At 45.2% G+C, this 25108-nt stretch overlaps 1 protein-coding gene and 1 long non-coding RNA gene across 22 annotated transcripts; one reads left to right on the top strand and one right to left on the bottom strand.

Annotated features, from left to right (window-relative positions):
• Positions 1-58: 58 nt before the first annotated feature.
• On the top strand, positions 59-24999 carry Vipas39 (VPS33B interacting protein, apical-basolateral polarity regulator, spe-39 homolog). 4 transcript variants are annotated; one of them, NM_001399770.1, is given in 20 exon segments: positions 59-199; positions 2796-2888; positions 4905-5007; positions 6285-6425; positions 7953-7991; positions 9052-9116; positions 11318-11374; positions 12507-12599; positions 13113-13146; positions 14203-14305; positions 15522-15549; positions 16450-16523; positions 18341-18416; positions 18977-19111; positions 20140-20181; positions 20465-20554; positions 21704-21790; positions 22258-22347; positions 22742-22846; positions 24039-24999. In NM_001399770.1, coding segments are annotated over 19 exon segments (1476 nt in total). In that variant the 5' UTR covers positions 59-199; the 3' UTR covers positions 24060-24999.
• On the bottom strand, positions 11179-25042 carry LOC134479236 (uncharacterized). Of its 18 annotated transcripts, none has more exons than XR_015623260.1 (10): positions 24851-25042; positions 23185-23310; positions 21686-21875; positions 20434-20644; positions 18963-19304; positions 16616-16696; positions 16085-16154; positions 15418-15525; positions 15062-15199; positions 11179-11474 (listed from the first exon to the last, which is right to left on the bottom strand). It is a non-coding gene; the product is annotated as an uncharacterized LOC134479236 (long non-coding RNA). The 18 variants fall into 18 exon arrangements; XR_015623253.1 differs by lacking the exon at positions 11179-11474 and adding an exon at positions 13975-14261 and having other exon boundaries at positions 19966-20644; XR_015623252.1 differs by lacking the exon at positions 11179-11474 and adding an exon at positions 13975-14261.
• Positions 25043-25108: the final 66 nt, after the last annotated feature.

The following is a 25108-nucleotide window of genomic DNA, read 5'->3' as shown; positions in this document are numbered from 1 at the left end:
CCACCGGGAGAATATAAGGATGATAGAGGTCAAGGAACTACAACTTCCAGAATGCTTTGCGTGTGTTCCTTTCACCTTCTTCAGACTCTCTTCGGCTGTCCCCTTCGGCCCTTCTCTATGCCACACAGCCTGTTTAGAAAGGCTGGTCCGGCGGCAGAGCCTGGCGCTGTCCTGAGAAGGAGCGCTTGGTGCGGAAGAGGTGAGGGTGTCCCGAGCCCCTGTCTAGGCCGCGTGTCTAGTTGAACCCACCCTCTCCGCACCCTTGTTCTATCCCTGTCTTCTCTTAGGCATTCTCACTCCCAGACTGATTCTTTTGTCGGGACCACTGTATGGGCTCCGAGATGGGGTTTCCAGTAAGCCTCAATGCAGCTTACTCAACATTTGGTTCTGAACCTGTCTTCTCAGGGACCCTCCAGGCTCTGGTGTTTGCTGTAGCTGCGTGGCTTCCTGTATGGTCCTCCTGTCTTTGTTCTCAAGCATCGCCTTAAAAACCTAGCCTAACTTTCAGTATCTGATTTCTACAATACCATGAAGCAAGGGATGGATGTCTTGGTTGTAGGGTTTTGTTTTGGGTGTTTGTTTTTTTTTTTAAATGGGTCCTGTTTTTCCTATGTCATGTTCCTGTTCCCTCGAATCTGTCCCCCTATCCTTGTCAGACTGTCAGTGTACAAGTGACGATAAGATCAAATCTCGAAAGCATTTTCAATTACGTTGAAGCCCCCTTTTCTTTGTGCCTTCTTAGAGTCATAAATTGTTACCATTTTACTTACCAAGTAAACCACCATCTCTTTTTGTCACTAGAAATACAGGTTAATACAATGTATCCACTGCTGTGGTCTAGCAAAAGATTCTAGGAATTCTTCATGATATACTAAGTTTGTTAGACATGTTCTCTACCTATTTCTACTTACCATTGTAAAGGTCTGTCTAGTTTCCCCAAAAGTCTAGGATCCAGAAACCCAGGATTGTCCTTTGGAGTAGGAGTGATTGAGTAAAGTTGTTTTGATGTTTAATACTGTTGAGTTTTGCTTTCCTGGTCCGTGGGAACCTCCTAGGCTTACATTTTAGGATTGTTCTGAGGATAAATGAATGACAGTTAATTATGAAATTGCACACATGCTAGAAATGTTCTATACACACCTTCCATAGTTGTGGCCTGGTTTAGAATTTCTTTTAATCTTTAAAACTCCTTTTTAAAAATTTTTTTTTTTGGAGGTTGGGAATGTAGTTCAGTGGTAGAGTGCGTGCCTAAAACACATGAGGCCCTAAACTCAATTCCCAACACTGTGAAACATAAGGTTCTCCAGTTTTATCTAAGGTAGCATTAAGATTAGGTAATAAAAGGTAGTCAGGGGGTTGGGGATTTAGCTCAGCGGTAGAGCGCTTGCCTAGGAAACACAAGGCCCTGGGTTCGGTTCCAGCTCCAAAAAAAAAAGAAAAAAAAAAAAAAAGGTAGTCAGGCGGTATACTTTGCATATATTATCTAGTTCAGTCCGAATTCTTATATGGCAGGTTACCTGCTATATCCACTGTACACAGGAGGAAATAAACATCTTGGTAAGGTATCAAATGCTAAAGGGATGTAACCTTAAGTGTTAATTTTCTGCCAAGCACTCTGTTAGGTTTTTGGAGTACTATTTACTCTTAAGATTTATTTATTTTTTTATTTATATATTAGTACACTGTAGTTCTCTTCAGACACTTCAGAAGAGAGCATCCCTTTACGGATGGTTGTGAGCCACCATGTGGTTGCTGGGATTTGAACTCAGGACCTCTGGAAGAGCAGTCAGTGCTCTTAACCGCTGAGCCATCTCTTCAGCCCCCCCCTTTTTTTTAAGATTTATTTATTTTTTTATTTATATATTAGTACACTGTCATTCTAATACTATTTACTCTTCACTATAAGCCAGTAAGGCAAGATTGCATTTCTCCAAGGCTTAGAAATGAACCATTTGCCTTTTAACTTTGAGAGCCTATAAGGAGTCAGGGACTGTAGAAATCTTGAGACTTACTGGGTCAAACCACAGTTCACTCTTACACAGTTAAGCTTGAAAAACTTGGTTTTTTTTTTTTTTTTTTTTTTGTTGTTGTTATTGTTGTTTGTTTTTTTGTTTTGTAAAATAATACCTAATTTTAGAGCAGTCATGAGAATAATTTGGGATCTTTTAGCTAATATATATTTTCTTGGTCATGATCTTAGAAATTGGCCTCATAATTGGCCAAGTGCTTAATAAAATAATCATGAGTTGATGATACAGGCAAGATAATTCTGCTTTTTAAAATTGCTTTCCTTTCATTTATATTTCATTTAAAGAGCATACTGTCAGAGAGGGACATTTGTTGACTGTAGTCAGCTGTAGTTTTCCAGAGCTTAGAAGCACAACTCAGAGGTGGCACTCAGTAAATATATGTTAATACATGAATTTGCTCATTCTGTTTGGGGTGAGCTTTGGCTGATCTTTGTGTGTTCAGCAAAATTACAAGGAATCCTTAGAACACTTGCCTCCCCTTTGCCTGGGTACCCTCGTTCTGATGAGATCATCCAGGAGGAATACTATAACTAACGTGCCCTTTTCATAGTTCCCATTGTATCTGAGTCCTTGAACACAGTAGAGATTCTCAGATTGATTGTGGCTTAATTGGAATATCCACCATGATCTGATGAGTTGGAAACCCAAGGCTCTGACCTGCATGGCCGGTGCTTTACAGGTTCTTTTCTACATCCCTTACTTCTGGGAGCTGTTAGTAGAGGAACCCTTTTTTGAGAGACTGTACCTGTCTTCCTTTCCCTCCAGATGAACCGGACAAAAGGTGATGAGGAGGAATATTGGAACAGCTCCAAGTTCAAGGCGTTCACTTTTGACGATGAAGATGATGAGCTCTCACAGGTGGGTCACAGGGAGTGCTGAGGGTCACACCTTACCCTTGGATGCACTTCTTCTCATCTCCAGCAGATTCGTCAAAATGTTAGGTCAGGTCTTCAGAAAAGACTGTGTATTAGTCAGGTTTTTATCAGTATATGAAATACCCAAGGTAATCATCTGATCCAGAGAAAAGCCTAACTTTGGCTCAGTTTTTAAGGTTCTGGATCATGGTTGCTTAGCTCTGTTGTTTGGACCTGGAATAGACAGCATTTCACGGTATAGTCACACACTAGAACAAAGCAGCTTACCGCATGGCCAGAAAGCAAAGAGGTAGGACATGGCAGGGCACCACAATCTCCTTTAAGAACACCCTTCCAGGGGTTGGGGATTTAGCTCAGTGGTAGAGCGCTTGCAGGCCCTGGGTTCGGTCCCCAGCTCCGAAAAAAAGAAAAAAGAAAAAAAAAAAAAGCCGAAAAAAAAAGAACACCCTTCCACCCTTCCAGTGGCCCAAGGAGCTCCTATTAGGCTCCACTACTCGGGTTCTACTGCCTCCTCATAGGGCTACCCTGAAGACCAAATTTTCAACACATAGCCCTTTGAGGGACATTCCAAATCCAAACTATATAGTGGCCTATGAAATGGCTCACCAATAAAGTCTCTTGCCACGATCCTGGTGGCCTGAATTTAGTCTCCTTAAAGTTGTCTTGCTTAGTTAGGTTTCTGTTGCTGAAACAAATATAACCAACAGGAACTTGGGGGAGGAAATGGTTTATTTTATCTGACAACTCTCTGGCTATATTCCATCACTGAGGGAAGTCGGGCAGGAACCTAGAGGCAGAAACTGAAGCAGGGCAGTGCTCTTTACGGGGTGCTCGCCCATTCTGCTTTCTTACAGCACCCAGGAGCACCAGCTCAGAGGGTAGTCCTGCCCACAGGCCAGTCTATGAGGGCATTTTCTCAGTTAAGGTCTCCTTTTCCCAAGCACCTTTAGCTTGTGTCAAATTGACATAAAACTAGCTGGCGCCACCTGTAGTCTCCCCTCAGGTAGAGTGGAGTGGCCACGCTTGCACATACATGATACACATGTGCATACACAATAAATTAAAATAAGAAACAGATGAAACCATAGCAACCTTCACGGAGAGAAGCCCTTAAAAGAGAGCCAGAAACAGAAACTAACTTTACCCTTGCTTTTACCTTTAAACAAAATGACGAATATTTTATTCGTGTTAAAGGCTTTGTCTGATTTACAATTCCACATCACTGTTCATCAAGGAAAGTCAGGACTCACACAGGGCCTGAAAAGTGAAGCCTTTCCTTCCTTCTGGTTTCCTGGTCATGGTGTTTGGTCACAGCTAAAGAAGCCCTGACTGAGCCATCCTATGGGTTCCTGTTTTGTTTTGTTTTCATTTTCTCCCCTATTTTTCTCTCCATCTTTCTTCCACAGGGCCTCACTGCATAGCCCTATATAACTTTAACTCACAGAGATCTGCCAGCCTTTGTCTCTGGAGTACTCGAGGGTGCTGCTGGGTCCACCATGTCCAGGATCTTTTCCTAAATGTTTTTTCTCTTATTATAGCTGCCTTATCTCATGAGTGCTGGGATTATAGGCAGTTCATATCATTGTCATCTTTGAGATGGAGCCTTGTATGTTATTTGGCTGGTCCCAGGTTCTTGGTCTCAAGCCATTTTCCCCTTTGCCCCAGCAGCTGGAACTCTAGGCGCGCACACCACTGCACTGTGATGACTTGGTTTTGAGAACTGACGTGGTTGGGAATAGTCATTTTTGGAGAAGTGAGTCAAATGCACTCAGATTTTCAAACAAGGCATAGTTAGCATATCATAGAATTCACAAGTGGCTTTGAGCCTTGAACTAGACCACAGTGGTGTGTACAGCAGAATTTGATTCTAGGCTGGATTCGGACTTCAGATAGTTACTGGCAATCACTGAGAGCCCCTTCTCAGCCACCTTGCTTAGCAGGGAGCAGGAGGGAAGTGAGGCCTGCCAGACTGACTATTGTGCTTCATGTCCCTCTGCAGTTAAAGGAATCCAAACGGGCAGTGAATAGCCTTCGAGACTTCGTGGATGACGACGATGACGATGACCTGGAGCGAGTCAGCTGGACTGGAGAACCTGTGGGAAGTAAGCTGAAGAGGCAGGCCCTATGTCAGTAATGAAGGGTGTACCTCTCTCCTCAGTGCTGGTCAGAAATAGCTCTGCTAGTCTCAGGTGACGCAGCCTGGAAGTTCATAGCGGGCAGAGCCATGTGGAGACGCACAACAGTAATGCTTATATGGCTTCCTGCATCTGCTTTTCTGAAGCAGATGCTTAGATGGCTATTTCAGACTCCTGCAGGGCTTGTTAAAATTACAGGTTCCTAGGCTTTACCCTGGAGAGCCTCATTCAGTAGGTTTTTGTAGGGGAGGTGTGTGTGTGTGTCTGTGTATGTGTGTGTGTGTGTGTGTGTGTGTGTGTGTGTGTGTGTGTAGTCCTGACCACTGGATTACAGTCTCAGTTATGGATCTGTACTGCTCGTCACACTTGGGAGTTGTCAACTTCAATCCTTATAACAGGTTGGCAGAAGTGCTGTGTATACTTAGCCATCAATCGTAATTATATGATACCACTTAATTTCTTCATAGACTCTGTCTAGTTCTCTTCCCTCCACTTTTCCATCTGAGGTTTAAAGTGTTCTTGGTTGGAAGTTTTTCCTAGAAGGTAGTATAGCATGATTTACAAATAAAAATGAGCTTTTCGCTCTTGTTCTCCCTTGCTCTTCCCCTCTTCCCCCTTTGTCCCTTCTCTCCCTATTCCCCTCCCCCCTTCCCTCCACATGCTCATGGCCAGCCTCTACTCCTCTCCTCTTCTACTCATCTTCTCTCTCTCGTCCCTCTCCCTTGTCTTGTCCTTTCATTAAACCTCCCCACGTGGAAAAAAAACGAAACAAAACAAAACAAAAAAACAACAAAAACAGAAATGAAATGGGGCATGATGGTGCACACCTTTAACTCAGCACTTGGGAGGTAGAGCAGGTGGATCTATTTTCAGGCAGCCTGGTCTACAAAGCAAGTTCCAGGACACCCAGGGCTACCTGCTGCCAAAAACAAAAAACAAACAAGAGTGAAGTAGAAAGAGGAAAAAACCCTGATTTTACACACGATCTGCTAAATAAGTTATTTTAATAATTGCTCAGGAAATAGGAGAGGCAGAGCATCTTTTCCTCTATTTGAAGGTTGTCTGGAGTCTTCATTTATTCATTCCTTTGTCAGTTTCTCTATTGATTAGCCTATTTGATCACATCTTTCCTGGCCTCTTGCTGGCCGAGGGACTGGGGCGTCTTGAACAGTTTCAGTGCTAGTGAGTGTTGGGTGGCAAGGACTGATTTGGAAGAGGCTTACTTAGTTCTTGCTATCCTGCAGGTATCTCATGGTCCATCAAAGAGACTGCTGGGAGTAGCGGGTCAACCTCTGAGGGACGTGAACAGATGAAGGGCCGGAACAGCTTCTACACACAACTACCCAAACCTCCTTCCACCTACTCCCTGAGCAGCTTCTTTAGAGGTAAAGGATGGTGGGTAAGGGGCAGAGACTTTTTTTTTCTTTCATCAGGAACATGGTCAGGCTGGTGTTTTCATTGATTGCAAAAGAATTCTCATTTGAGGGGTTGGGGATTTAGCTCAGTGGTAGAGTGCTTGCAGGCCCTGGGTTCGGTCCTCAGCTCTGAAAAAAAAAAAAAAAAGAATTCTCATTTAATCAGGCAGCTTAGTACTAGGGTTTGAGGAAATCAAAATTCCCAGGCATTAGCCTGGATTTGTAGAACATAAATGAAGTTGAGAGCCGTGTGTCAGATAGTGCAGAAATTTGCTTAGACCACAATTCCTTCTTGCCTTTTATGCCATCCTGTTGGGAACCTCTGTGTGTCGCTGGTGGGATGCGTAAGTGTGCAGCTGCTGAGGAAAATAGTGTGGCAGCTCCTAAAGCAGCTGGACAAAGGAGTAGCATGTGAACTAGCGTCGCAATTAGGTACTTACCAAAAAGAATCGAACACGGTGACTTGAGCAGGTGCTTTTGTGCTAATATTTGAAGATGCGTTATTCAAAAGCCAAAAAGATTAAGACTGCTTCTGTCCATTGTGGGCTATAAGGATAAGCAAAACATTGAATTCACATTCAGTAGACTGCTAGTTCATCTTAGAAGGGAATGCAAGATAAATGTTATAATAGGATGGGCCTCAGGGAATTACACAGGGTGCAATAAACCACAAGACAAATACCATGTGACCCCGTTCAGTGGGTAGAGGCAGAAGGTAGGGCCACAGTTTCCTCAGGGCTGGGGTGGAGGGAATGGAGAATTCCTGCATCACACAGAGTCTCAGGCCTGGTGCAAGTTCTGGAACTGGATGGACAGTGTGAGTGTACTTCATGCCACTGTGTTCTACACTTAAAGATGATGGAGAGGGGTAAATTGTATGCACTTAAAATATTTCTTTCTGACCTGTTTTACTAGCATATCAGATTTTTTTTTTTTTTTTTTTTTTGGTTCTTTTTTTCAGAGCTGGGGACCGAACCCAGGGCCTTGCGGTTCCTAGGCAAGCGCTCTACCACTGAACTAAATCCCCAACCCCCACATCAGATTTTTGAAGTTGAATAAAGGCTTTTATTTTATTTATGTATATGAGTATTTTGCCTACGTGTATGTTTGTGTACTATTTGCATGCCTGGTGTCCACGGAGACCAGAAAAGAATGTTGCAACCTCTCAAACTGGAGTTAACATGGTTGTGAGCTACCATGTGGATGCTGGGAATCAAAATCTGGTCCTCTGGAAGAGTAGCCAGTGCTCTTAACTCTGAGCCATCTCTCCAACCCCAAATAAAAGCTTTTTTTTTTTTTTTGGTTCTTTTTTGGAGCTGGGGACTGAACCCAGGGCCTTGCGGTTCCTAGGCAAGCGCTCTACCACTGAGCTAAATCCCTAACCCCAAATAAAAGCTTTTTAACCCCTATTTCTTCATATTGTGTAGTAAGGCTCTATGTGCCATGAGTGATCTGGCTTGAACTGTTGGCCTCTTTCTTCTCTGTTCTTTCCCTCAGGCAGAACTAGACCTGGGAGTTTCCAGTCCCTTTCTGATGGTAAGCATGGTCCTTTTCCTGATTGCTCTGGGAGATGTTGGTGATTTGGGTACAGCCTGGAGACTCATGGGGACAGGTAGTAATTAGGGGAGTAGAGAAAGTGTCTGGTACTAAGTGAGGAAGTAGAAGCCATGTAGGCTCCATTGCCAGGGACGACTGCTGGGGCCACAGTCAGGAAAGAACCGAGCTCTGCCCTCGGCCATGGAGCTACCCAGACAAAAGAATGGATTTTTGTTTGTTAAAAAAGAAAGTTCCAGTGAGATAGCTCAGTGGGTAGAGGAATTTATACATATGCTGGTGTCTTAGCGTTCTGTTGCTGTGAAAAGTTACCATGATGAAGGCAACTATTATAAGGGAAAGCATTTAACTAAGAACTTGCTTACAGTGTCAAAAGTTTAGTCCATTGTCTTGGCAGAAAGTATGGCAGCATACATGGTGCTGGAGCTGAGATCTCCATCCTGATCTTCAGGCAGAGAGAGAGCCCCAGTGATATACTTCCTCCAACAAGGCCACACTTCTTTATCCTTCTAATCCTTTCCAATAGTGCCACTCTTTGGTGACTAATATAGGAGCTTCTGGGGGCCAATCTTATTCAAACCTCAGCTAGATGACCCGAGTCAGAGTCTGATCCCTAACCTTAGAGTTGTCCTCTACCTCCACACTCTTGGTATGGTGACGCACGCACGCACGCACGCACCCACGCACCCACGCACGCACGCACGCACGCACCCACGCAGGCATGCACCCACGCACACACACAGCAAGTGGGAAAGAAGCAGGAGAGGAAAGAAGGATAAGAAGCAGGTTGTACGGGGGCTGGAGAGATGGCTCAGAGGTTAAGAGCACTGTCTGCTCTTCCAGAGGTCCTGAGTTCAGTTCCCAGCAACCACATGGTGGCTCTCAACCATCTATAATCAGGTCTGGTGCCCTCTTCTGGCCTGCAGGCGTATATGCAGGCAGAAAGCAGTATGATGTATACATAATAAATAAATGTTAAAAAAAAAAAAAAAAGAAGCAGGTTGTACAATGCCTTCTAAACTGGCTTCTGTTCCTTTTTCAGCTCTGTCAGACACACCTGCCAAAACTTATTCTCCAGAGCTGGGGAGGCCTAAGGGAGAGTACAGGGTGAGTTCCAGAATGTCTCTCCCCTTCTCCCTCCATTACTTACTTATTTTTAAATTTACATTTATTTATTTATTTATTTATTTATTTATTTATTTATTTATTTTGTGTGTGTGTGCGCGCGTGTGTGTACGCGTGCGTGTGTGTGTGTGTGTGTGTGTGTGTGTGTGTGTGTGTGTGTGTCACATGCCAGGTATAAGTGTGGAACTTGGAGGACAGTTTGTGGGGGGAGTTGGTTCTCCTTCTACCATGTGGATTCTGGGAATTGAACTTGGGTCATTTTGTTTGGCAGCATGTCTCTCCCTGCAAAATCATGTCACCAGCCCTCATTTTGTTGTTTTGAAATCAGGTTTCCCTCTGTAGCCCAGCTGGAGCCTGGCACCCACCAGATAGTCCATTCTTGTCTAGAACTTATAGTAACTCCTCTGCCTCAGTCTTTCAAGTGCTGACACTACAGTTGTGAGCCATCATGTTCAGCTTGAGTTACATCTTAATATTGGTATGACAATTAGACAGTATAAAGTGCTCTGCTTAATTTTCCCAACTGTTCAAGCAGCTGTTACAGTCATTTGTCACTGAATGGCAGGGATACATTCTGAGAAATGTTGCTAGGCAGTTTCATCTCTGTGCAAACATGAGATGTGTCCACACAAACCTAGACTCGATAGCCTGCATTCTACATCCGCTACTTTAGGATGTGAACCTGTTTGTCTATTACTTACCCATGGGACATGATGACAAATGTTTGTGTATCTAGATGTAGAAAAGGTATAGTAGTACCAATACTACATAAGGGGCTGGCGAGCTGGCCCGGTGGGTAATGAGTCCTGCTGCACAAGCATGAGGACCTGTATTTGGATCCTCAGGGATCATAAAGTAGGCATGACTGCATGTGTCTGTACCCGCAGTGCTGCAGGGCAGGGACAGGAAGGTTGCCGAGCTCCGCTGGGCATCAACAGAGCTGAAAAACAGCAAGTTCTCAAGAGACACTGTTGCCTCAAGAGAATGATAGGGAGGTGATAGGCAGGACATCCTCCGCTGGCCTCCACATGTGCGCACATGTGTGCACACGCACACACCCACACACACAAACACACACACACACCCCACTAGACAACAGGAACTTTTAGCTCCATTAAATCTTTGGCACTGGGCTGGGGATTTAGCTCAGTGGTAGAGCGCTTACCTAGGAAGCGCAAGGCCCTGGGTTCAGTCCCCAGCTCCGAAAAAAAGAACCAAAAAAAAAAAAAAAAAATCTTTGGCACTGTCATTGTATATGCACTGGCCAGAATGTTATTATGCAGCACATGACTCCTCTTATAGGTGAGAAAACTAAACTGATCTTTTAACAGAATTCCTTTTTGGGTTCTCACAGCCAGGAAAGGATAGAACTTGGACTCAAAATCTCTCTTCCTAACACAGGCCCCGTGCTTCCTTACGCCTGCTGTCATTTGGGAGTTTAACGTGACACTGAATGATTGTCACTGTGCTCTGGGAGTTGGTAGAGGTCAGATTCCCACAAAGCATTCTAAACAAGCAAACTGACTCAAAGGGAAGAAACTATATTCTAAGATCAAAAGGGGCTACGTGTCAGAGTCTTCCTTTTCTTGTCTAATGATACTAACTAACTATAGTGGGGTCTCAGATGTGATTGCATATAGAATTCAAATCCTGAACCAGTCAGCAGAGGTTTCTGGGCTTTGTTATTGGTCAGTCCCTCTTTGGTCTGTGTCACCCTTGGTCTAGTTCTTTCAGAAACTCAAACCAAGGCCAGGTGGTGATGATAGGGTACATTTTTAATTCCAGCATCAGGAAGCAGAGACAGGCAGATCTCTGTGAATTTGAGGCCAACCTGTCTACAGAGTGAGCTCCAGGACAGCCAGGGCTATATAGAGAAACCCTGTCACAAAAACCTTAGGAGGAAGAGGAGGAGAAGGAAGGGGGAGGAAAGGAAGGAAGGAAAGAGAAAGAAAAGAAAGAAAGAAAGGAAGGAAGGAAGGAAGGAAGGAAGGAAGGAAGGAAGAAAGAAACTAACTCAAACCAAGACCAAAGTCAAACAGGACCATTCCAGTTTTATTTTTTAATCAATTCTTTCCCACAGATTATTTCTCTTATGGGGGCAAAGACTGAATTTGAGGCATCGAGCTGGTTCACTAGCAGTTCTGAGCCCTTAACGTATGATTCATCTGTTGCTAATATTCCAGGATTACAGCAATGACTGGAGCCTCAGTGATACAGTGCGACGTCTCCGCCAGGGCAAGGTAAGGCTCCCGAGGAGGAGACTCTTGCAGGATTCTTTGGCAGGATGAGCAATGTGTTCCCATAGGAAGGATTTCTTGACATTCTTTCCAGTTCCCATTCCTGAAATGAAGTGGTTTTCAGGGGCAAAGCAAATCCACTATAGTTAGACGCCAGCTGTGAAGTCTCTGACCCGGGTTTAGCGTTGCTTTGCTGCACAGGGGAAACAGTGGTGGATAAGAGTTGCTATGTGTGGAAGAGCACGCTCGTAAGCCCAGCCCTGGGAGGCCGAGGCATGGAAATAGTGTGGGAAAGCCACCCGATGCACAGCAAGTTTGAGACCAGCGGGGTGCACAGTGGAGGAGTCCCTCCCTCTTTCCAGTCTGCTCAAACCCCACAGAAAGAGAGTGATACCTTGTCAGCTAATCTTTGTACATGGTGTGGGGTGAGTGTTGAGGTTAATTTTTTTTTCTTTTTTTTTTTTTGGTTCTTTTTTTCGGAGCTGGGGACTGAACCCAGGGCCTTGCGCTTCCTAGGCAAGCGCTCTACCACTGAGCTAAATCCCCAACCCCTTTTTTTCTATTTTTTAAGATCCTAATCTTAGCATTGTTGAAAAAAACTTCTTTTTCATTGAAATTTTGAAATAACTTTTTTGAAAATTGGTTGATTATTTAATGATGGTCTTCTTGTGTGACATTCCAAGACAGAACTACCGTGACTGAGGGCAGATGAGCGGTTGGTGGACTAGGAACAGGAGGGCATTAACTGACGTCAGTGTGGACAGAGGGGCTGTCTAAGGGTGACAGAAGCATTGTGTGTCTCTCCTGTAGTGGCTGTAGTGTCTAAGATGTAGGCCCTTTCAGAGCTCAGCTATGCACTTGCACAGGGTATAGTGTATGGAAACTACACATGAGGGAAAATAAGTGATAAGTGACGATGTGCTACCTTGACCAAGACTTGAAGACATCAGCATCCTACAGGGCATTGCATTGCTAGATAGGGTGTGAGGGGCCTGCAGGCTCACAGAGCACAGAGACCAGTGTGTAATATAGAGGTGCTCTCTGGCTGCTTCCTCTGTTGCCCGTTCCTCACTATGTGGTGATAGGGAATACGGGCAGTGGTCTTCCTGAGACACACTGTGATCTCGCTCTGCAGGTCTGTTCACTAGAGCGCTTCCGCTCCCTCCAGGATAAGCTGCAGCTCCTAGAGGAGGCCATAAACATGCATGATGGGAACGTCATCACTGCAGTAAGTGAGCTTTGCTGTCCGTCGTTCAGTGCTCCTGAACATCCATCCAGTCAGTACTGACCAGAAGTCTGGGCTGCTTGTCCAGAGTCAGGCTTTCGCTCTGCGGCATAGGGCTCTCAGGAAGCTGTGCTCCTCCCGCCTTAGTGGAGGAACATGCTTTCTGTGTGGGATTGTCAGTGTAACAGAAATCAGAAGGCTGGCTGTTCTGTGTTATGCAGAGTATCAGCACCGGCACTGTGAGAGTAGTTTCTCAGGAGACAGGAGGTAATGTGGACACAGTGGCCATGTGGAACTGTGAGGTAGTTTCTCAGCCAGTGTGGACACAGTGGGCACGGGCATGCGGACACCTAGGACATGGCTCAGTTCCAGAAGTCCATCCTTTCTTTCCGTCCCACAGAGGGTGTGTGTCTGCCTGCAGTGATCCCTAACACGTCGCTGGCCTCATTCTTAGATGTGAGGTGCTCAGGGCAGCCTTTGTGAAGGGATGCACAGTCTTTGTCTCTTTTCCTCAAGGTTCTGATCTTCCTGAAGAGGACCCTGAGCAAAGGTGAGCATGGTTTGAAGGAAGTCTCCACTCAGCAGGAGCCACATGTGGCTTTTTTTTTTTTTTTTAAAGATTTATTTATTTATTATATATAAGTACACTGTAGGTGTCTTCAGATACACCAGAAGAGGGCATCAGATCTCTTTACAGATGGTTGTGAGCCACCATGTGGTTGCTGGGAATTGAACTCATGACCTCTGAAAGAGCAGTCGGGTGCTCTTAACCGCTGAGCCATCTCTCCAGCCCCCACATGTGGCTTTTATACCAGAATTCACCAGGATTAAGTCTGGTTCCGAGACAGCTGAGGTGGCCTGGGCCTAAGAGCATACATCACATCACACCTGTAAGGGCAGCTTGTAGGGTGGGGGCTGTATTAGCCTCCTCGGCAACATGTGGGTTGTGTGTTAGAGGATGTGAGGAGTGCTGCTATTAGTGTTAATTAAGAATTAAAAGGCAGTGGGGCTGGAGAGGTGGCTCAGTGGTTAAGAGCACTGACTGCTCTTCCAGAGGTCCTGAGTTCAAATCCCAGCAGCCACATGGTGGCTCACAACCATTTGTAACAGAATATGATGCCCTCTTCTGGGGTATCTGAAGACAGCTACAATGTATATAAAGTAAATAAGTCTTTTTAAAAAAAACAAAACAAAACAGAAAAAGAGCTAAAAGGCTGACTGGGTGGCTGTGCCGCTCCACTGCGCAGGTTCTCGACTCCTGGCCCTTTCACAGGGGCTGCAGATCAGACATCCTGCACATCAGATGTGTGCATTACAATTCATAGCAGTAACAACATTACAGTTAGACGTAACAGTGAAATAATGGTACAGTTGGAAGTTCACCACAACATGAGGAACTGTATTAATGGGTTGCAGCGTTAGGAGGGTTGGGAACCACTGCTCTAGAGCACAGAGGCTGACAGTGATGGTGGGTTGAGACCAGGAAGAGCCATCCTTAGCTGTTGCTAGGCTTTCGGGTGACGATGCTTGGGGTGGATGAGTGGAGAGGCCACACTCAGACTTGAGTACTAGGAAGCTTTACTTCTTTCTCTACCTAACGTGCCAGAGATCCTTTTCCGAGAGCTGGAGGTACGCCAGGTCGCACTGAGACATCTCATCCACTTCCTTAAAGAAATAGGGGACCAAAAGCTGCTTTTAGATCTCTTCAGGTAAGCACTGGGCTATGGAGTTTGTCAGGTATGTTTCCAGAGCACTCAGGGAAGGGGGTTGGGGGGAGTTGCAAAAACATTGAAGATACTATCTCTTTCCAGAAGCGCCTAGAGAGCAAGATCTTGAAATGTGTTGGGATAATTATTCCACCATACAATCTGGTGGGATGGCAGGTGTTAAGAACCAGGCCCCACAGTCAAACATACCTGGACTGTGTACGGTTGTTACTTGTTACTCTGATATTTTGAGCAAGTCACTAGAGTTCCTGAGAGTGGCCTTTTCCCCTTGTAAAGTGGAGATGGTGACGTCTACCACATAGGTTCATGGAGACTGACTAGCAGGCTAGCATTAATGTGCCATGTTAATGTTTGCTAAGCATTTTCTTATATAGACCTTGATTAAAGATGCCCTCCTCTTATCCAAGTAGTGCCAGTGAGAGTGCAGTAGTGGGGGAGGGGGGGCTATAGCTTTCCAGTGAGGATCCCCAGGAACTCTAGAAACCTTGGGATTTGGGCTGCACAGGGAAGGGAGGTGAGAAGGGGCAGGCTGTTGTTCTGTGGCCTTCTACCATCTTCTCCTTCTGTTTCATTCCAGTAAATGTGTTTTGGATTAAACTGTATGCATATTTTATCCTTTCCTCAATGTCAGAGAAGGTATGAGAACCTCTGCTTAGACTTTGTGACCCAGACTAACTCATTTACCCTGAGGCCAGACAGTGATAAGCTGCCCCAGACTGATGTGGGAAAGCAGTTTACCTGGTTAGGCCAGAAGGAGTTTGCCAGAGAAGACATGCTCACAGAGGCAGGCTGTTTGCTCTTTCTTGGCTTTCCTTTCCAGTCAAGGAAGTCTTGTCAAGCACCCGTCTGTGCCAAGGTAGTGTTGTTAATTATTGTCTATTCAGGATAAGGAGGAAACAGAAGACAGAAAACGGTGTCTTAATTTTGAGTAAAGAAGCAAAGACATGGGTAGGTAACGATTGGCTAGGGCAGGCTAAGCTCTTAAAGCCCTGCTCTGCCTGCTTTATTTAGTTAGAACATAGGACAGGGGACAGTAGATATGAAAGTCAGCAGGTGTTGGAAAGGGTAGAGGTGGTAGGAAGAGACGCGTTTACCTCAGTGTAGAGGCGTTTCTTTGTTTCTTCTGGAGAGTGTCTCTTATGTGAGGAGTACTGGGAGGTCAGTAGATCAAACTCTCCTGCTCTTTTGCTTTCCCCAGGTTCCTAGATAGAACAGAAGAGCTGGCGGTAAGTGTGGCCGTTTGTCTCTGTTGGGAATCTATTTACCAGACATCTAAGTCAAAGCCCAGCCCAGCTGCCAAGTCCTCCTGCTGATTGTTTCCTGTTCTTAGTTGATTAGATCTAGAAAACGACACTGTGCCTAGCTTAGTCCCTCACATACACATAAGAGTCTGTAGTCCAGGAGGACTCAGAGTAAACAGTGTCAGTTTTAGAGCATATAAAATCTAATTATAATCTGGAGAAAGGTGGCTCAGTGGATGGTGCTAGCAGGAGACCCTTACTTTGGATCCCCAGGACCCATGTAAAAATTGAGTGCACTGGGTTTGCTTCTGCAAGCCCCGTGCTGAGGCAGTGGAGGTGAGAGGATTCCAGAGGCTTGCTGGCCAGACAGTCTGCCTTCATTCAGGTGCAATGGGAGACACAGGCTCAGAAGACAGGGTGGATAGACTGACGAGATGGCTCAGTAGTTAAGAGTGTGTATTGCTCTTGCAGAGAACTGGAATTCTATTCCCAGCACCTATATCAGTCAGCTCATAACTACCTGTAACTCCAGCTTCAGGGAATCTGATGTTTTCTGGCGCCTCAGGCATCTGCACTCAGTTAAAATAAATCTATAAAGAGATAATGCAGAGAGCAATAGAGGGAGAACCAGACCCTTGCTCCTGGCCCTTACACATACACAAGTACAGGGAAGTACACACAAGTGCACACACATCCACTTAGTGTTCTCTCTCTAACTTTCTTCCTCTCTCCTTTTCTCCCTCTCTCTCCTTCCCCTCCCCCTCTCTGTGTGCACATACATATGCTCTTTGTGCTCACATGTGTGCTTAGACAAGTGCTATCCTCCTAGTGAGCTCCCTCTCTCTTTTACAGATATGTTAGCTCCATTCTGTTGTTTTGTTGTAGCTATCCCATTATCGAGAGCATTTGAACATTCAGGACCCTGAAAAACGAAAAGAATTTCTTAAGACGTGCATTGGGTAAGTATGGGGAAAAGTAGTTTTATGTAGATAGAAGAGAAGAAAAGAGAATGGGATGGATGGCTCAGAAGGGAAGGCTAACCATGACTCACGTGGGCAGTATTTGTAGGTCATCTACCTCAGTGACTCCCAAATCCTAGTCTCCAGCAGAGTTTTCACTGATTGGAAGAAACCTCAAAAAAAAAAAAAAAAAAAAAAAAAATGGGCTAGATAGGATCTTTCCCTAAAGCTAAACCTACTGAGATAGAAAGACTCGTTCTCGAACTTTGGTTCTCACACATCTCATTTTGGCAATAAAACTGTGATACTTTTTTAATGATTTATTTACTTTATATACATTGGTGTTTTGCTTGCATATTATGTCATGTGAGGTGTTAGATTCCCCTGGAACTGGAGTTACAGATACCTATGAACTGCTGTGTGGATGCTAGGAATTGAACCTGAGCTCTCTGGAAGAGCAGCCAGTGCTCTTAACCTCTGCAGCCCCAATAGTAAATTTTTTAATGATTTACTATAATAAAATTAAAAGGTAAAAGTGATTGTGGACCTTGAGTATTTTTCTTGTTACAAGTCTTGAAGCCCCAGTTCTCTGGGCTACTGCTGTAGTGCAAGGTTTCATCCAAACTCGAGTCTTCAGTAAGACAGGCACACAAAGCTGTGGGTATCACTGTTCTGATGGATGCTCGCTGCTCTTGGGAGTAACTCATTTTACTGTTGACCGGCCTTCGTCAGGAAAGGGCGCCCATGGCTTAAGCTGAAATGTGCTTCTCTGTATCTGTCCTACAGCTGCATAGCCTCTCAGCACCCCTGCTTCTCAAGGTTCATTGTTCACACTTGGTCCAGCCATTCCTCATGGAAGCATTTCTAGGGTCACATTTAGAATTCACTGTGTATGAGATTCCTAATTTCATGTTAGCAGATAGAGAGCTGGGGTTCACACTTCCCTGGGTCAGCGTAATTGATCTCAGGATTCTTTCTGTAGTGAGTAGAGGAACAAGCATCAGTCTACAGGACAGAGGTCTGAACTGAAGGTTAAAAGGGCCTTTCGCGCTCGTGGATCCAGACTGGCTTTGAACTTGCTATGGAATCAAGAACTCCTAAACCTGGCTCCTCCTCATAAGTGCTGGAATTACAGACATGTGTCCCCTTATCTAGCTAAAGACATAGTTTTGAAGATGGAGTCCTTGACATTTCTGTAGATCAATCTTTGTTAATTTTCCAACCAACACTATGCTATATAATTTGCTTTTTTTTACTCTGCTCAGCAAGTTCTGTGGGCACATTGGCGATGGGTGGTTGTCTTGGCTCTCTAGCTTTGTGACCCACTCACCGAATGGCTAACTCCCCAACCAAGCTGCCCCTTACTCATTCACAGCAAAATCACAACTGTGCATTTTGTGGACTTCGAGAAGATTCCTTTTGAGTTTTCAAAGTCTCGGTGTCTCCCTCCCTCCCTCCGTTCCTCCCTCTCTCAAGGGTTTCATGTGATCCAGGCTGAGTATGGTGCTTTCACCTATACCGTCTCACCGGGTCTATGCAGTGCTGGCGATTGAATCTGGGGCTTCGTGAATGCTAGGCCAGCACTATACCAGCTGAGCTACATCCCCAGTCCAGTCAGCAAACCTCAAATACAATATCCAGACCAAAGTATACTGTAGCTATTCTGTCTGCCTTAAAGGATCCTGAGAAGGTGCATAGGGATCAAACGTGTTAAAAACCGTGAGCTCAGAAGGTTTTCATGATCGTTTGGTTTGGTCTTGTTGGGTTTGTTTTGCTTTTCACATAGAAAAAGTACTAACCTTGTGGCCCTTTACCAGTTTGCCCTTTTCAGCAGAAGACTCTGCACACGTGCAAGACCAGTACACGCTGCTGGAGCGCCAGATCATCATCGAGGTGAGACTCCGTCTCTGCTCTGCTTCTGTGCCCAGCTCAGAGCCGCTCAGCACCCAGGCCCCCCTCAGCTCTGCTCGCCGTTTTCTGGCATAGACTTTTATTTCTTCTCTTTTTCTTGACTGTCCTTAGGCATTTTCTCCTCTTTCCTGCTACTGGCCTAGGAGTATTTAATGTGTCCTCTAGTTGAGATTTCTTGTCATTTCCACTTCCAAAATTTCTTTCCTCCCTCCCTTTCCTTTCTTTGTTTTTCTTCCTTTCTTTCTTTTTGTTTTGAGGTAAGATATCATCGAGTCCGGACTGGACTGTGTAATGAAGCCATGGACTCCTGAGCTTCCTGCTTCCTCCTCCTAAGTGCGGGGATTATAGGCGTGCAACACTAAGCTGAGCTGTGGAAATCTCTAAGTTAAACTTAAAAATCTAGGACCTGGTTATGGACTTTAGCCCTCATGGGATATCCTAAGCAATTTCTGTTGGAAACACAACTGCTGTGGTAATGCAGGTATTTTCCTGCCTATCCCAATGGACACTGTTCCTTTTCTCACTTACCTGATCCACCACAGGCCAATGACCGACACCTGGAGTCTTCAGGGCAGACTGAGATCTTCCGGAAGCACCCCCGAAAAGCTTCCATCCTCAACATGCCACTAGTGACGACACTCTTCTACGCCTGCTTCTATCACTACACGGAGTCCGAGGTACAGGCGGAGTGAGAGCGGAGCATTGTTCAAATACACTATTGTGAGGTATTGTCAGCGGGCCTGTGTGGTTTTCAGAAATCCAGAAACTTCTCAGCACGAGCGAGCCAAGAGGAACAAAGGTTATGAGGGTTCGCTGGTCGTCTGTGGCTGGCACCCTAGCAGAGCACCTGCTACCTCTGGTGCTGGCTCCCTTAGCATAGAGGAGAGTAGTGTCAGAAGGCTATGGGTAGCTCACAGTTCCACAAAAGAATTCTTAATTTTATGTGTATGGGTGTTTTTGTTTGGTTGGTTTGTTTTGCTTTGTTTTTGTTTTTTGTTTTGGTTTTTTAAGACACGATTTCTCTGTGTGTCCCTGTCTCAAGATCCTGGAACTGCTCTACAGTCTAAGCTGGCTTCAGACTCAAAGAGCTCTGCCAGCCTCTGCTTCCTGAGTGCTGGGATTAAAGACATATGTATGGGTGTTTTGCCTGCATGTACCTGGGTATAGGTGATGCCTGTACCCATGGAGACCCAACAGGGTATCTAATCCCCTGGGACTGGAATTACAGATGGTTGTAAGGTGACATGTGGATGCTAAGAATTACCAGACTCTCTTAAGAGTAGCCATTGCTCTTAACCACTGAGTCACCTCTCCAACTCCTTATTCTTTTTTAAAAAAAGTTTGGACTTAATCCTTACAAGTATGCTTTTCTCTTGGATTAGCAGAAAAACAAAAAGAGCAAAAAGAAAGAAAAGCATTCAAAAAACAAAGATACGAAAGAAGGGAGGAGAGAGAAGGAGGGAGGAAGGGAAGTTTTGGCAGTGAAAATGACACAAGACATGTGGACTGGAGGACACAGTGTTATACTCACTTGTCTTCTTCCTGATGCAGTGGGGTGTGTGGTACTCCATCAGACCTGAGGAGACTTACTCATAAAGTGGTTTCTGGGTCTCAATGGTTTATAATTTACACAGAGGGTTTGTGTAATAAAGAAGAAAATGAGGGATTTGTGGTTTCACTAGTTTCTTCCCCCGTTTCATCCTAGGGGACCTTCAGCAGTCCAGTCAACCTGAAGAAAACATTCAAGGTAGCATTGCATTGACTGTTGAGTGAAGTAATACTCTGGTAACCTGTGCACTGGGTTCCTGATGTCAGGGTAATGTAGAAAGTCAGTGGGAAGTGAGAGAAAACGTCTGTCACTGTACATCAGTGTGGGCCTTGGAAAACAAAGGGTCTTTGATGACTGCAAACTTGGTTACTTTTAAGGGTCAGGATCAGTGTCAGCAAATACATTTGCTTTTCTCAAATTGTAAAGCATTTCATGGATGCAATTCTCTACCTTCTTACTATTGCTGCTTTCTGCTCCTCAGATCCCAGACAGACAGTATGTGCTGACAGCCTTGGCTGCGCGGGCCAAGCTTAGAGCCTGGAATGATGTCGACGCCTTGTTCACCACAAAGGTGGGTGCCCTGACCCTTGTGAGGCCTTTGGAGGGTGAAGGCTTCTTTGGTCTCCTACATTCCTGTTGCCGATGAAGCTTCTTCCAGTCTCTGTTTCCAAAGTTTTAAATGAAAGGAAAATTTGAAATAAGAGTATAGTGGCCACTGTTCCTACTTACTAATTTATTTAACATTTTGGTGCATTATTTAGCTGCTTTTTTAAAAAAACAGGCATTTTTTTTTCATAACCATTTGAAAGTAAAGTGTAAGTGTAACACTTTCCCCTTTAATATTAGCATTTGTCTCATAAGTATTACATCTCAAGAAATTTATTTACTTATTTATCTATCTTGAAGTGTATAAATCATAGTGAGGAATTTTTTTTTCTAAGATTCACTTTTCTTCTATACATGACATTAGCCTGCATGCCTAGGGAGGAGGGAAGAGGCAACTGAGGCCCCTAGAAATGGAGTTATAGATGGTTGTGAGCCACCATGTGGGTGCTGGGAATTGAACCTAGGTCCTCTGGAAAACCAGCTAGTGCTCTTCAGTACTGAGCCATCTCTCCAAGAAACTGGGAGTGGAGTGGAGTGGAGTGGTGGAGTGGAGTGGAGTGGAGTGGAGTGGAGTGGAGTGGAGTGGAGTGGAGTGGAGTGGAGTGGAGTAGAGTGGTGGAGTGGAGTGCATAGGCAGCATGCACAAAGCCTGAACTCGCTTCCCAGCACAAACAACTCAAAAAGAGGTTCATTTCTCACTTCTCCCTATACACCTCAGGCCGGGAAAGCCCTGTTGTCAGTAGCTTCCCAGATCCTACTGTGTGAGTTTACAAAAAACAATTCCATATGCGGGTAAAGATGGAGAAGTAGAATTTTTTTGTACTGACAAACTTAGGATGTATGTGTTATTCATTACTTTTTCCATTTTGAAACATTTCACAAACTATTTTCCATGCATTACTGTTATGACCAACGATCTTATTTTATTTCATACATTGTACTCTTTTCTACCCTCTACACTCTTTGACTTTTCTAAAAAATTCATCTCTCGCTGTTTCTCTACCCCTCCCCTCTTCCTGTCGTCTACCATGCTTTCCTGATGTGACTGTGAACCGCACAGGAGGTGAGGCCAGTGTGTTAATGGTGCTTGGCTCACCTGTGTCCTTTCTTTCAGAACTGGTTGGGTTACACCAAGAAGAGAGCACCCATTGGCTTCCATCGAGTTGTGGAAATTTTGCACAAGAACAGTGCCCCTGTCCAGGTAATTTCTCTGAAAAAGAGCTAGTGGTGGGATGTGAGCTAGCTATCCTCATTTTCTTGATGGTGGCACTGTGGCTGTGCCGGACCTGAGATAGAGAAGTGCAGGGAGGAACAAAGTAATTTCAGACCCTCTGTAAAGAACAGCTGCTGTACGTAGCCATATAGAGAACTCTGCACTGTTGAGATGATTCGGAAGAATTCCCTGTTGGCCTGGGAGCAGCAGGCACACCCTGGACCGTCTCTAGACGCTGTGTGTTTGGCTGCGGGGTGAGAGAGAGAGCTCTTCCCTTTTCTCCCGAGGTAGCAGGGAAGTGCTGCTGAATGTCACCCCATTTCCCACCACAAAACCATGGTTCATAATGGCTTGGCAGACATTGAGTATTGAATTCTTCCTTGTTTAGAACTTACTTTTTTGACCCAGGGAGACCCTTGTTTTTATCATTAATCAGAGTACTTTTTTCCCTACAGATATTGCAGGAATATGTCAATCTGGTGGAAGATGTGGACACAAAGTTGAACTTAGCCACTAAGTTCAAGTGCCATGATGTTGTCATTGATGTGAGTCTCTAAGAACTGAGAACCCTGAGTTAGGTCGTGGGTGGAGAGTCAGGGACACAACCTTTTACCCCAGATCCTGAAATGCTGCCAGTGACTTTGACTGAATAGACAGAATAGTCTGGCAAGAATTAGTTTGGAGACCAACACTCCTGTATTGTTTTCCCAGTCTCCGGATTGAATTCTCAGCTTTTAGCTTTTTGGAGTCATTAGAACTGAATGAAGCTATACGAGCTCTGTAACCTCTCCAGCATGGGGTTCTATGGGTACGTTACACATCATCCTGCTCACAGCTGCTGTCCTTTTCTGGAGCCCAGGGGCAAAGAAACAGTGGCAGAGTGAGTGAGTTCCCTATCGAGGAGGCTGAGTAGGAATGTGATTGTGTTTTTGTGTACAGACTTGCCGAGACCTGAAGGATCGTCAACAGTTGCTTGCATACAGGAGCAAAGTAGATAAAGGATCTGCTGAGGAAGAGAAAATCGATGTCATCCTCAGCAGCTCGGTAAGTGACCCTCTAGTCAGCCTAGGAGAACATTCCCAAAGTAGCATCAAGTGTATGTGCCCGAGACCTAGGCGGGTGCTCTTAGCTGAGCCACATGGATCCGAGACTCTCTGTGGGCTGAAGGAGCAGAAGTGCTATTTTTAAACAGCAGAAGTCCCTTTGAGATATGAATTGGCAAGTTCCAAGCTAGTAAGAGACCCTGTTTCAAAAAAACAAGGTCGATAGCATCTGATGTGTGAGGTTGATCTGTCCTGCATGCACACATGCACATGCACACGCATACACGCACACGCACACGCACACACACACAGTTAGATACTGAAGCGAGATATGAAGACCTCAGCAAGGAGCATAACTGATGCACTGATCATCGCCAGACCTAGTAGAGAGCAGGAATGACAGAGCACATGGTAGAGACTCAGTAGCCAGGCTTCTGGTCCTTCCAGGACATGGCCGTGACCTGCCTGTTGGAAAGAAGAAGGTAATGAAACAGAATTAGCCATTTTGGAAGTCCTGGTTATATGTAAAATCACTGAGCCTCTCATTAGCATAGAACTTAATATTAGGCATTTGTTACCTGTGCTTAGTCACCTAATACTAGTGAATCTCAGCACTAAGGGCAAAGCCAGGTTAATGCTCTTAATGGCAATCTGTAAAGTACAAAACAGGTATTTAATCTTTCTCTGGATAAATGAACTCCCACATACTTCTCAGGGCTTGGGTGATGGCTAATTAATAAAGCACTTGCCACACGAGGGTCTGAGTCTGGTCCCCAGCACCCACATAGGCTGGCATATGCTTGGGATCCTGGCAATGGGGAAACAGAGACAGCAGGGCCCAGGGGCTCATTGGCCAACCAGCTGGCCCAGGCTAATAAAAGCACCTGTTTAAAAAACAAGGTAGATAGCATCTGATACGTGAGGTTGACCTCTGTACACACACAGAGTTAAAAAACAGTTCTTTGCTGGTGCATGGCCACAATCCCTCTCACTTAGAGGCTAGGGCAGGGAGATCAGGAGTTTGAGGTTAGCCTGGAATATATACTGAGTTCTGGGCTAGACTGGGCTACATAGAGATACCCTGCCCCAAACAGACAAAAGAACTCAACAGCTCCCAATTCAATCCTTACCTTCATTTCCTCACTGTAGTGTTAAGTAACAACTGACATCTTTCTTCTCTGCTTTTTTCGCAGCAAATTCGATGGAAGAACTAAGGTTCTTTTGCTACCCTGAAAGCTGCCTCGCTTCTCACTCTTTCTGCCTCTGGAAACAGAGAGCTCTCTTCTTGGGAGAGTCACTGCATTCTACCACGGGAGCCTGTCGTCCACAGGCAGTGCCTGCTGGTTTGGGGACAGAAACCAGCCTTTGAGCACATGTATCTTGAGACTGATCTGTCCAGGGGACATCATCTACAGGCCAGTAGCTAAGGCTTTGATTCTCAAGAAGGATGCTCTGCACCCGGTGCTGTGGAAAGGTGGGAGCCCATGGGTAGGATGTCTCATGGTCAGAGGAAAGTGACCACTCCACAAGTACATCTGGACTAAGCCCCAGGCGTCTCAGGATGGTCGGGACATTCCTGGTCCTTTCAGCTATTACTACCCAGAACCTGTGTTGGACATGCTCATTTCTGCTCTAAAGGGAGTCAGAACAGAACTAAAGTGACTCTTCATGGGCCTCAGGAAGGAATATCAGTATTGCTCAGGACCTGCTGGAAACCAGAGTCAAGTTCTCAAGGCACAGGGCCACACATCTATGACAGTCACTTCCTAAACATTGTGTACCTTCAGCCAGCATCCATCTGCTGTTCCTGTCAACGTTGTGTAGGGATGTGTGAGGGATGTAGGGTCCCTCTCTCACCTGCACACTGTCTGGGTGTGAGCCATCTGTTTCCAACATGTCCTCTGCTTCTCTGTCAGAAACAGTTTTACCTGGAATTCAGATTCACCAGTGCTGGAGCGCTCTTTTAGACAAAAATTATTTCACCAGAAGCAGCCACAAGTCTCACCTGGGCTACTGTAGTAGTACTTCCATTTAGATATCTCCACAGGCCCTGTTGCCCTGCTGAGGACTTGAGCAATGTTCCATTTTGCCCCGTGCCTCCCTGAACTGGATTTTCCCAACGTGTAACATTCCTAATAAAACTGTTGTATTCTTGGTGCCTCCTCTTTCTTATAGCATCTTCCAGTAGCTTCTGGCTACTTAGTGCATAATGGTGACATAATTGTACCTCTGACTGCCAGCAGCCTGCCATCACATCAATTAT

The sequence above is a fragment of the Rattus norvegicus genome, chromosome 6 (assembly GCF_021556685.1).
Source record: "Rattus norvegicus strain SHRSP/BbbUtx chromosome 6, alternate assembly SHRSP_T2T, whole genome shotgun sequence".
Taxonomy (NCBI): Eukaryota; Metazoa; Chordata; class Mammalia; order Rodentia; family Muridae; genus Rattus; species Rattus norvegicus.
Note: the sequence above shows the minus strand (reverse complement) of the source record. Positions and strands in the feature narration are given on the sequence as shown.